The 13,343-nt window shown below is 33.2% G+C and overlaps 1 protein-coding gene across 4 annotated transcripts in view; it reads left to right on the top strand.

Annotated features, from left to right (window-relative positions):
* The window catches only part of LOC124370659 (proton-coupled amino acid transporter-like protein pathetic), a 52,585-nt gene extending 42,223 nt beyond the window's left edge, over positions 1 to 10,362 (top strand). For all 4 annotated transcript variants that reach the window (XM_046828949.1, XM_046828967.1, XM_046828962.1 and 1 more), the window contains 2 exons: positions 92 to 255; positions 5,322 to 10,362. In XM_046828949.1, coding sequence (XP_046684905.1) covers positions 92 to 255; positions 5,322 to 5,557 — 400 coding nt within the window. In that variant the 3' untranslated portion in view covers positions 5,558 to 10,362. The remainder of the gene's footprint in view (positions 1 to 91; positions 256 to 5,321) is intronic.
* Positions 10,363 to 13,343: the final 2,981 nt, after the last annotated feature.

Here is a 13,343-nt window from a genome sequence, read left to right as displayed (position 1 = left end):
ATAGATACAGGTTTATGACAGTTTGAATGTTTAGTAATGTTTAGTAATATGTATAAAGTTTATGTATTTGTACAGTTTTGACTGTTTTCAGACTAGGGCAGGTACTCAAGACAATGGTTGCATTGGGGATATTCTTGACATACTCCTTACTGTTTTACGCTGCAATGGATATTCTCTGGCCAAAGTTAAAATCCAATTTCTCACGGCCTCTTCCTGTTGAGTATATCTTCAGAGTTCTTCTAGTCATCGCTACAGGTTAGTTCAATCAGAATTTTAAAGTCTTAAAATTATAATTTTCATATATTTTCTAATAGAATTCCAATGTAGCTATACTGTACACTATAATCACCTAGAATGTAGATCATTTTATCCTATAAATATTAACAAGGACATTAGTAAAATCATTGAACATTTTTTCAGTATATGTTTCTAAACTTTGTGGTTGGTGATAACAGTGTTATATTTTATTAATATTCTAAAAGGTACTTATATGTAAGGAAAATTTACATTACAAAAGCCTGTGATCTAAGTCAATTATTTAGTTGTATAGTATACAGGGTGTAAATTAAGTCCTGATATGCATGGATATATTCCAAATGGATTGAGCTGCACTTCAATATATACCCTTCACCATACCTATTACAATACTTTTTTGGATTTCTTTAATGATAAAAAAATTTTCCCATGTTCAAAGGGAGGTATAGGGGATAACTTTAAACTTTTATTAACTGCAGCCCTTATCTTGTGCCATTTCATTTTAAAGATTTATTCAGTTGAAACACAATGACATGAACAAAACATCACCACGATGATCCTAGCAAAAGTTATGGGCAAATAACCCCTTACATTGTAATAGACAACCACCTAGAAAGACACCAAAACCAAACCATGCAAGAACCAAAACTATGTACACCAGAAACATTAGTACTATGTAAAGGGATAATCTGGGCACTTCAAAGTCTTACTAAAAGCTATCACGCATACATTATGTTGAAATGCGCAAGACATTGACATTATTATTTATTATTTACAGATTATTATTTTTTTGCGTTATTTGCCCATAACTTTACTAAAAACGATGTGGAGAAGTTTTCTTAATGTCATTGTGTTTCTATTAAATAGACCTTTAATATGACATGTTACAAAATAGGGGTTGCAATTTAAAGCTACCCCCCTTACCCTCCTGTAAAAAAGGGATAAATTTGTTTATCGTTCGAAAAATCAAAAAAATTATTTTAATAAGTATGGTGAAGGTTGTACATTGATATCTCAATCCGTTTGCAATATATCCAGGTATATCAGGACCTAATTTACATCCTGTATAAATACATGGGTTAAACTTTTTAGACTTTCTGAACTGTAGATGACTTTCTATATTCATTCAAATTTAAAATCCAATTACATTTGTGAAGGCTTCTGTTTCCTGAGTGAATTCCTTAATGTGATTCTTTAGAGCTGTAAACCGTCTGTGATACATAATACTAAAACTGTTACTGCAGTATGCAATTCCATGTGGTGAGACTGTACTTTGCCGTAGCCTGGATTCCTTGTGTGATTCTTGAGAGTTGCAATCCTTCTATGATTCATCACACTAGACCGTTATTTCAGTGTGCCATTCCACGTGTAAAAGGCAGTATGTTGCCTGAGCTTGGATTCCTTAGCGAGATTCTTGAGAATTGCAAACCTTCAATGACTCATCATACTAGACTGTTACTACAGAGTGCCATTCCATGTGTAAAAGGCAGTATTTTGCCTGAGCCTGAATTCCTTAGTGAGATTCCTGAGAGATTTGAAACCTTCTATGATTCATCACACTTGACCGTTATTGCAGTGTGCCATTCCATGTGTAAAAGGCAGTATTTTGCCTGAGTCTGGATTCCTTAGCGAGATTCTTGAGAGTTGCAAACCTTCTATGATTCATCACACTAGCTGTTATTGTAGTGTGCCATTCCATGTGTGAAGGGCTCTATTTTGCCTTAGCCTGGATTCCTTAGCGAGATTTTTGAGAATTGCAAACCTTCAATGACTCATCATACTAGACTGTTACTACAGAGTGCCATTCCATGTGTGAAGGGCTGTATTTTACCTGAGCCTGGATTCCTTAGTGAGATTCTTGAGAGAATTAAAACCTTCTATGATTCATCACACTTGACCGTTATTGCAGTGTGCCATTCCATGTGTAAAAGGCAGTATTTTTGCCTGAGTCTGGATTCCTTAGCGAGATTCTTGAGAGTTGCAAACCTTCTATGATTCATCACACTAGCTGTTATTGTAGTGTGCCATTCCATGTGTGAAGGGCTCTATTTTTGCCTTAGCCTGGATTCCTTAGCGAGATTTTTGAGAGAATTAAAACCTTCTATGATTCATCACACTTGACCGTTATTGCAGTGTGCCATTCCATGTGTAAAAAGGCAGTATTTTGCCGGAGTCTGGATTCCTTAGCGAGATTCTTGAGAGTTGCAAACCTTCTATGATTCATCACACTAGCTGTTATTGTAGTGTGCCATTCCATGTGTGAAGGGCTGTATTTTACCTGAGCCTGGATTCCTTAGCGAGATTCTTGAGAGTTGCAATCCTTCTATGACTCATCATACTAGACTGTTATTTCAGTGTGCCATTCCACGTGTAATAGGCAGTATTTTGCCTGAGCTTGGATTCCTTAGCGAGATTCTTGAGGATTGCAAACCTTCAATGACTCATCATACTAGACTGTTACTACAGAGTGCCATTCCATGTGTGAAGGGCTGTATTTTACCTGAGCCTGGATTCCTTAGCGAGATTCTTGAGAGAATTGAAAACCTTCTATGATTCATCACACTTGACCGTTATTGCAGTGTGCCATTCCATGTGTAAAAGGCAGTATTTTGCCTGAGTCTGGATTCCTTAGCGAGATTCTTGAGAGTTGCAAACCTTCTATGATTCATCACACTAGCTGTTATTGTAGTGTGCCATTCCATGTGTGAAGGGCTCTATTTTGCCTTAGCCTGGATTCCTTAGCGAGATTTTTGAGAGAATTAAAACCTTCTATGATTCATCATCACACTTGACCGTTATTGCAGTGTGCCATTCCATGTGTAAAAGGCAGTATTTTGCCTGAGTCTGGATTCCTTAGCGAGATTCTTGAGAGTTGCAAACCTTCTATGATTCATCACACTAGCTGTTATTGTAGTGTGCCATTCCATGTGTGAAGGGCTGTATTTTACCTGAGCCTGGATTCCTTAGCGAGATTCTTGAGAGTTGAAAACCTTCTATGATTCATCACACTAGACCGTTATTGCAGTGTGTCATTCCATGTATAAAAAGGCAGTATGTTGCCTGAGTCCTGGATTCCTTAGCGAGATTCTTGAGAGTTGCAAACCTTCTATGATTCATCACACTAGCTGTTATTGTAGTGTGTCATTCCATGTGTGAAGGGCTCTATTTTGCCTGAGCCTGGATTCCTTAGCGAGATTCTTGAGAGTTGAAAACCTTCTATGATTCATCACACTAGACCGTTATTGCAGTGTGTCATTCCATGTATAAAAGGCAGTATGTTGCCTGAGTCTGGATTCCTTAGCGAGATTCTTGAGAGTTGCAAACCTTCTATGATTCATCACACTAGCTGTTATTGTAGTGTGCCATTCCATGTGTGAAGGGCTCTATTTTGCCTTAGCCTGGATTCCTTAGCGAGATTCTTGAGAATTGCAAACCTTCAATGACTCATCATACTAGACTGTTATTGCAGTGTGCCATTCCATGTGTAATAGGCAGTATTTTGCCTGAGCTTGGATTCCTTAGCGAGATTCTTGAGGATTGCAAACCTTCAATGACTCATCATACTAGACTGTTACTACAGAGTGCCATTCCATGTGTGAAGGGCTGTATTTTACCTGAGCCTGGATTCCTTAGCGAGATTCTTGAGTGTTGCAAACCTTCTATGATTCATCACACTAGCTGTTATTGTAGTGTGTCATTCCATGTGTGAAGGGCTCTATTTTGCCTGAGCCTGGATTCCTTAGCGAGATTCTTGAGAGTTGAAAACCTTCTATGATTCATCACACTAGACCGTTATTGCAGTGTGTCATTCCATGTATAAAAGGCAGTATGTTGCCTGAGTCTGGATTCCTTAGCGAGATTCTTGAGAGTTGCAAACCTTCTATGATTCATCACACTAGCTGTTATTGTAGTGTGTCATTCCATGTGTGAAGGGCTCTATTTTGCCTGAGCCTGGATTCCTTAGTGAGATTCTTGAGTGTTGAAAACCTTCTATGATTCATCACACTAGACCGTTATTGCAGTGTGTCATTCCATGTATAAAAGGCAGTATGTTGCCTGAGTCTGGATTCCTTAGCGAGATTCTTGAGAGTTGCAAACCTTCTATGATTCATCATACTAGCTGTTATTGTAGTGTGCCATTCCATGTGTGAAGGGCTCTATTTTGCCTTAGCCTGGATTCCTTAGCGAGATTCTTGAGAATTGCAAACATTCAATGACTCATCATACTAGACTGTTATTGCAGTGTGCCATTCCATGTGTAATAGGCAGTATTTTACCTAAGCTTGGATTCCTTAGCGAGATTCTTGAGGATTGCAAACCTTCAATGACTTATCATACTAGACTGTTACTACAGAGTGCCATTCCATGTGTGAAGGGCTGTATTTTACCTGAGCCTGGATTCCTTAGTGAGATTCTTGAGAGTTGAAAACCTTCTATGATTCATCACACTAGACCGTTATTGCAGTGTGTCATTCCATGTATAAAAGGCAGTATGTTGCCTGAGTCTGGATTCCTTAGCGAGATTCTTGAGAGTTGCAAACCTTCTATGATTCATCACACTAGCTGTTATTGCAGTGTGCCATTCCATGTGTGAAGGGCTCTATTTTGCCTTAGCCTGGATTCCTTAGCGAGATTCTTGAGATTGCAAACCTTCAATGACTCATCATACTAGACTGTTACTACAGAGTTCCATTCCATGTGTGAAGGGCTGTATTTTACCTGAGCCTGGATTCCTTAGTGAGATTCTTGAGAGATTGCAAACCTTCTATGATTCATCCTACTAGGCTGTTACTGTTCCATATACATCAGGCAATATGTTGCCTAGGGCCACAATCAAGTGTTTCATTCTAGAGAGAATGAATATCCTCTATAATGTATCATTCATGATTTATTACTGCAGTGTACCAGTTGTAATACAAGTACTTATGACAATTTATAAAAGAAATTTGAATATACTTTGTATAATTTCTATTGTTTGAAGTTTACTCTACTTATGTTAGTATATGTTTTAAGAAAATTGACCACACTAACCTGAATATGTTTTGAAGTTGTATTCACTTTTGCAGTGGTTGTGGCTGCTATATTCCCCAACTTGGGCCCTCTGCTGTCACTCATTGGTGCACTTAGCTTGAGTGTGGTGGGACTCATCTTCCCAGCACTGGTAGAGACCCTAGTCTACTGGGAACACCCTGGACTGGGATTCTATTGGTGGCGACTGTGGAAGAATCTGGTTATCGCTTTGTTTGGGCTCATAGGCCTCTTCACAGGCACTATGACCAGTCTCAGGGAGTTTGGACACTAACTGTGATATATAGGTTAACCAAGACATTAGGATAAGTTAGAGATTAGTGACAATGTCCTAGAGTTTGTATTTATAAGCAGTTGGTGTACAAAACAAGTTGCAGAATGATCCGTTATAACTAAGTTGTTGGATTGAATTATTTTCATGTTGCCTTGATATTAACAATAAGTAAAACTATTAATTTTAATGCAAAATGGCCAGAGCAATAGCATCTATAATAAACATACCAAAGACTTAAGCTCACAGTAAAGAAATATAACTGTTCATAGGTAGTTGTTTTGATGGATATTCTTTTAACCCTAGAACTGATAAAGTTAATTGCCAGAATGAAACAGTGATTTTGAAGGTTTTCTTCTACAATTTTACCCTAAAATATATAAAATAGTTTTTATAAATAGAAAATATATGGTAAAGACAATTTAAAGTGTAATAAATAATTTTACTCAGCTTTAATTAGAAAATATATCATTGCAACAAAAACAGATATAGGCTACATACGTATATACACATTTTTTTTGTTTGAAAATTCATAAATGAATATTAAAACTTGCCATGTCCTGTAGCTCCAAATTACATAAAAGTTAAAAACAAAGTATAAAATGTCAACAGTTTCACTTTGAAAATAGTGTTGTAAATGCATATGCACAGTAAATCTAAAGATACAAATGTTATAATTATGCAAATAAAACAAAACCTTTGTATCTCACAAATAATCTGCCAAGGAAACAGTATCAAGTACTTCATCATCAGATAAATCAATTCCATCAACAGAAATGCCATTATCTCTTTCCTTTTCCAAAATATCTATAATATCACTGGAATGACATAGGTCGACCATATTAATTTATAATTAAAACAACATCAGAACAATATTTCTACAGCACTGAGAAGCACCAATGAAATGTAGTTAGATGCATTTAGACGGACAAATTGATATGTACCTAGGTGGCATAGCAAGGGATTTATTTTTTATTTAAGCCAGAATTATAGCAATAGCACAACCCCATCGATTTTTTTATTATAATTCGTGTAGAGAATGAGTTGAGCAATCAATTAGAATATGTTTCACAGAAATAAATTGAGATGTTGCCGAATAACGTAAGAAATATATTGAAAAATACGACTATCTCTTTAGGGACACGTGAGTTCTAAGGATAATACATAGGACTAATATCAGTTCTAAGGTTAAATGAAAATAACTTATGAAGTGTAAAACTACATGATGTTTTATAGTTTTAACACCATATTTAATTCTATAGATTTTGATATCGCAGTACTTTTGTGGTATTCCACATACAAAGTTCTTTGATTATATATAATTTATTGGTGTTGACTTGTAAGTGTGCACACATTTTTAGACAAATCAAACCGTTTTCATGATATTGATAAATATTTACTCTTATATAGCACTTAATGTTTGTAATAATTATTTTTTATTTTTAGGGCTTGAGACCCTAATTCAAACTTGCACTAGAAAAATTATACAAAATTATATTGCAATGAAGAAGTACAGGTATTAGTAAATAATTATAAAATTATGTAATTGAATTTTTATTGCAAAATGGACAATTTGATTAGAACAATTGTACAAATCACAGTAACTTCAGCTAGTCTTTTCTCCAGATGACTCTGTACAGAAAATATCTTAGTACATGACTATGACTGTAGGTAATTTCATTCATTTTTTCAATTCTGAATTCTTAAACATTTTTGAACAATGAAAGTCTGGTAAATTTAGATTGTCAGTGATCAGGTACTGACGAAACAAAATATGAATTTTTTCAGTTTAAACTCCTAAAACATAAGTAAAAGTAAAGTTGTTTCAGTTTTAGAATAGTTTGGGAAAATTGTAGTGATCTGATACTTATTATAAAATTAAGAAATTTTCAATGGTGTATAAAAACTAACATACTTAATATAAGGATACTCTAAGTAATTAGATACATACTTACATGTTTTATTTAAGTGCTATCTATATGGTCACAGAGAGATATTAAATTAAAAGTTTTACGAAGTTGACTTTATTAGTTTTAATATTTGAAGATACATTGTAAATCACAATGAAAAATTATCTTATCAGTGCATACAACATATAATGTCTTTGTATACAGTTTTGGCATCGCGTCTATCACCCATAGAACTTTAACCCACATTTTTTTTGCGTGCTATGATAGAATATGTCAAATTTCTGTCAGCATATAAGCTAAACAGGATAACCCCAGTTGAAATCCAGCCATATATTTTATGAAATTCTTAGTCAGACAATTTGAAAGTTTACCTTGTTTTAGGTATCATCGTTAATTTTATTGCTTTTAAAATTATTTACAACATGATTGTTGCTGAGCTGAATACGAATCAGACTTTTCACAGTATGTGCTATTGCCTGCTCATTAAGTATCTCAAGTCTACATGTTTGGAATATTCAAAACATGGGTGTGTAAATGCTACTCTTTAACGTTGATCATTTTGTACCTCATATTTAATTTAGCACATGGAATAAGTGTTTTTCTTTGACCTTCATTCCACACATATTTTGAGATCTCCTGAATAAAACATTTTGTGAAAATGACAGACTATGATGTTTGTATGTAATCACTGTACATGACTAAACGGTTTTGATTAATATTTTCACTCTTTATAATCCATTTGCCACAAATTGCACAACTCTACAACTTTATTTTGAGCGGTTATAAAAGATTTAATTTTAATTTTGTACAGTAAGTAATGAAATTCTACTTTTAAGTCTAATTTATAAATAACAATTACCCAATAAGAAATTTTAATTCAAATATTTTGAATTCAAGAATAATTTACACATAAAAGTGATATTTTTATTTTTATACTGCCTTTCTTAAATTCAATTAAAAAATAATTTATAAATGAATACTGAATTTTACAATATACGAGTATAATCTATAAATTATAAAAAATAGCATGAATCTTAATTGCATATACATTGTTTTTAAGGATGTACTTTTAATTTAATATATAAATTTAAATAACAGATGGAGACCCGAATTCTATAAAATAAAATACATTGTTTAAAGAGAGGAATGTATACATGAGTTTCTGCAAGCAAATCCAACTTTATGCACTACATATCTCATGTCTAAGACCCTTTATAGTTTAATACTATTATTGAAATGATAATAATTATATCATTACCATTTCACAATGATTTCAATTTGCAATTTATTTATTGCAATTTATATTACTGTACTTGTAAATATATTCCATGGTTTTAAGGGACCATCCTATACCTGTGTGAGTCCTAGAACACTACACCATTTTGTAAAGTCGACACTTAATATCACACTCAGTTGAATCAGTTGAACAAATTCCAATAAATTTACATTCTTTAAAAACTGGAGTTAGTGTGAGTGAATAATTGAGTTAAGTATATAAATGTTGTATTGACACGTTATATGAAGTTTTTAAAATATCCTATAAATGACTGTTATCTATTTTACTTTAGCAATAAAATAGATTAAAACGTGATTTTAAAATAATTAACAATAAGATATAAAAATGTAAAAGAAGTGTTATTAAAGTTCTGACATTGTTATACATTTATTAATTTATAACAATTAATAAATGTATAAATAACATTGTAACACATTTATTAATGTGTATTACATTAATAAATTCTTTGGTATTCCAAAGAATGTCTCAGAAGTATGTTGTAAAAGACCTTTCTATATATTGATTTTCTAAATACGATTTTTAATTATATTTTTAATGTTCAACATCTTCTGTCAAATATTTTGACTTGTAATAAATTTGTGTATGTTGCCTTTGCAGGAATAATACTTTCATACAAAATGTTGCAATAGTGATAATTATTTTTATAGATAAATTTACTTGTTGAGTATATTTGATAAAAATGCTCAAGGTGACTAAAGAATAAATATTTTACATAAGTATAATTTATTCTAAAATATTATTACATATATTTGTTAGCAATGTTCAAAAACTTATTCTCAGGAAATAATCTTTAAAGGTAATAAATAAACTAATTACAGCATCTGCCTATTATCTTTTTTATGCAAATCTTATTTGCATCCAAGACAAACTTACTAGTTTTAAAAGTTATTCTGTTGTTTACTTATTTATAGGCTTGTTGACTAGGTTTTTATCACAACTGTCTGTGATTTTCCGATTTTCAGTAAGTACTTAAAAGCATTAAGCTATTTTAACATGTATAATACAGGTTATATCACCTTTATTACTTAGTTAATTAATTTATTATTGAATAATATTCATTAATTTATAATAAGTTTATCAATTTCACCTTTATTGACAGTTAATATTTCATTAACTTTAATGGATTGTTTAGAATAATCCCATACTTATTGTTATATAATTTTATTATTATTTACTGAAGTTATCTACATAAAATAATAGGATTATGAATTACACATTAAATTGCTGTTTGCCATTCAGTTGTATTTACAAAACCAAAATTAGTGAGAACAATTAGGCTTTTAGGGCTAGTTTTTAAATATCTAGGTTCGTGTTATATTTGTTTCTATTTAGTTATTAAATCAATTATTGTATTACTAATTTTACAAAATATGTTACACAAGTAAAGTAGCTTTAAATAGATGACTGGATATTTTATATTAAATGTCATAAATTATGTAATGATTGCATAATGGTATTGCTGATGTTGGTACAACAATGGCTTGATAATTGTTACTGTAGTATTTTTGTATTTACCTTGTAAGTACACAAAAGTACCTGAATATTGTGTTATGAAGTGTGTGATATATGAAACAAAGATCAATATAGTATTCTATCACTAATTATGCTTCATTTCCTAATCCCAAGGTTTTCAACACATATCAACTGTCCACATCTTAGAACCTTATACTACAGTTCATAACATTTTAACTTATGTAAACAAAGTAAAACATATGCCAGACTTCAGGTCAGTGTGGGATGCTTAGCGTTCACCCCACAGCGTTTCACACTATATTTCAACCCTCTAAGTTAACTCATTCAAATGTTATTGTGTATACAGACACACATAAAGACATAAATCTGCTTTAGTCATCACCAGGTGGGTGAGACTCTGCTCAACGCTCAACCTATTAAACTTCACAGTGAGTAATTTTAAATATATAAATATGTTTTAAGGGCACAAACCTAGATTTTACAATCAATAACATTTTCTTGTACATCTTCTGTACACAAACCAAGATCACTCGCACATGCAAGCCTATGTAAGTAAACAAACACTGCATTATTCAGAGACAAACAATCTACTGATTTTCAGATGGCATTCCATCTGTTTTAAGTGCACTATACTAGGCATGTGCAAACACTCATACGAGTAGGTGTTTATTACATAAAGTAATAAATTGAATTTAAGTGTTCTTTAATTGGTCTGAGCTATATTCAAAATATCAAGACACTAGGTCTTCTCACAATTTTTAAAATCAATAATATATTTGTACTTAAAAGAATGACAAGGAAGTGAGTTAAGAAACTTTTAAACTACCATATATGAATTCATTCTTCGTCCATCCCATTGTTCATAAATTATCCCAGCCATCATAACAAAGTAAAATAAGGCCTTTACTCACTATGAAGATGATGTTGAAGCCTAATCTAAAACATACTAACTTTGTATGAAACCAACCAATCCAAAGAAGAAACTTAATGACATAAGTTTATAAATTACTAGAAATTGACAACTAAATAATCTTTAAAATATACTATGTTTACTAATTTATTTATTCTGTGTTTTTCCCTAAATTAACATGGTTACCCATAACAGCAATATGACCAGTAATTTTTTGAAGTACATATGGACTCCAAATGGACCAATGTGTATAATTTTGATTACATCGGTACAGGTAGTAGTGGTACAGTTTCACCTCAAATTTAAACCCACTAGGTAATCTTGTTTGGAAGTTATCATGTGTACAGACAGACACAACTTGGATATCTCATCAGTAAGTGGCAGTAGAGAGTTCACTAAACGATCACCCAAAAAATAATGGAATTCTAAAACATGGGTTATTACAGCATCATGATTGCCCTATAACTAATGACAGTTTTGTTAACATTTCACAGAACATTATTTTTTGTGGTAAAGTGTTTATCAAGCTGAGTAATTGACATTGAAAGATTGGACAATATATTGAGCAATTTTTCGGGCCACTTTACCTGACAGATCGTTTGTACAAGGGCAATCTAGAAAGTGACAGACGTTTTTGAATTGTGCTGCAGCGGACTGGGCTACAGCCACTATCTTGGCGTCAAAACACTCTGGCGTTCAGTACACATTGGGCTGTAGTCACGCGCAGTCTGTATCTCTTTTACTTTTCTCACTGTGATTAATTCAAATGTGTGCTGCAATTGAAAATCCAGTCACTTGTAAAGTGTGTTCAGTGATAAGGTTTTTGTTAGCAAAAAACCATAAACCAATTGAAATCTATCACTAAATGTGTAAACGTTATGGAAATGGAATAATGAGTAAAGGCAGAGTAAGGCAGTGGTGTATTGACTTCAAAAATGGTCGCACCAATGTTCATGACGATAGTCAGTGGTCAGCCTAGTCTAGTGACTGAAGATTTGATATTGAAAATCAAGGACAAAGTTAGTGAAAATCGCTGTTTCACTATAACTGAACTCTCTGACTATTTCCCACAAATTTCACGAAGTTCACTTCATGAAATTATTGTAGGGAAGCTTGGATTTTTTGAATTTTTTGCCTGGTGGGTTCCAAAAACCCTTACAAAAGACCACAAAAAACAAATATTTGCTGCATCATTAACTTTCCTTGATGAATACAACAAACATGGTAACGAACTTCTCTATCGGATCATTACTGGTGATGAAACATGGGTGAAGCATGTCAATTGTAAAACAAAAATGCAGTCTATTGAATGGAGGCACACACATTCTCCAAAAACCAAGAAAATGTCTCCAAACTATGTCAGCGAGAAAGATTATGACAACTGCTTTTTGGGATGCTAAGGATGTGATTCTAGTTAATTTCCTTGAACGAGGATCAACAATCATCGCAGAGAGGTACTTTGAAACATTGCAGAAGCTACGGCAAGCGATACAAAACAAGTATAGGGCCAATCGTACAAGACAAGTCTTGGATGATTTTGATTGGGAAGTATTTGATCATCCGCCTTATAGCCCAGATCTGGTACCAAGCGACTACCACCTCTTTCCAGTGATGAAGACCTGGCTCGCAACGCAGTGCTTCGATAGTGACGCTGAACTTCATGTTGGCGTTAATCAGTGGTTAGGATTCCTAACCACTGATTGACGTCCTTATGTTTTTACTGAACATGTGTACCCACATTTATCACACAGCTTGAATATTTTGAAGCCGTACTTTTCCTGGATTGTATTGCCGAAAACTAGCTTACCACAAAATGATATTGTTTCATCTAACACTAAATCTTTCTCTGATACTCTCAAGTTGCAAAATAAATCATTCAATGTAACCAGCAGGGGTTGAACTTTGCCAATTCACCCATCTTTTTCTAGGTTCTTGTTGTCATTAAAATGCAGGAAACGTAAAATACCGGAATCTGTTTCTGTTCATAACTTTTTGGGCAACAGAGGAGCTATACAAAGAGTGTTTTGACCAGTAATCACTTATACGTGAAAGTGATACTAAACCCATATTTACAAGCAAACTAATGAATTTATTCATTTCCTCTGGATTAGTATTTTTCCAGTCTTTTAACCTACTCTTACGGCTTAGAAATTACATCATTTGCATTGTGATTGGTTTCCATAACCACTGTTTCAATTA

This window comes from Homalodisca vitripennis, chromosome 1 (genome assembly GCF_021130785.1).
Source record: "Homalodisca vitripennis isolate AUS2020 chromosome 1, UT_GWSS_2.1, whole genome shotgun sequence".
NCBI lineage: Eukaryota > Metazoa > Arthropoda > Insecta > Hemiptera > Cicadellidae > Homalodisca > Homalodisca vitripennis.
Note: the sequence above shows the minus strand (reverse complement) of the source record. Positions and strands in the feature narration are given on the sequence as shown.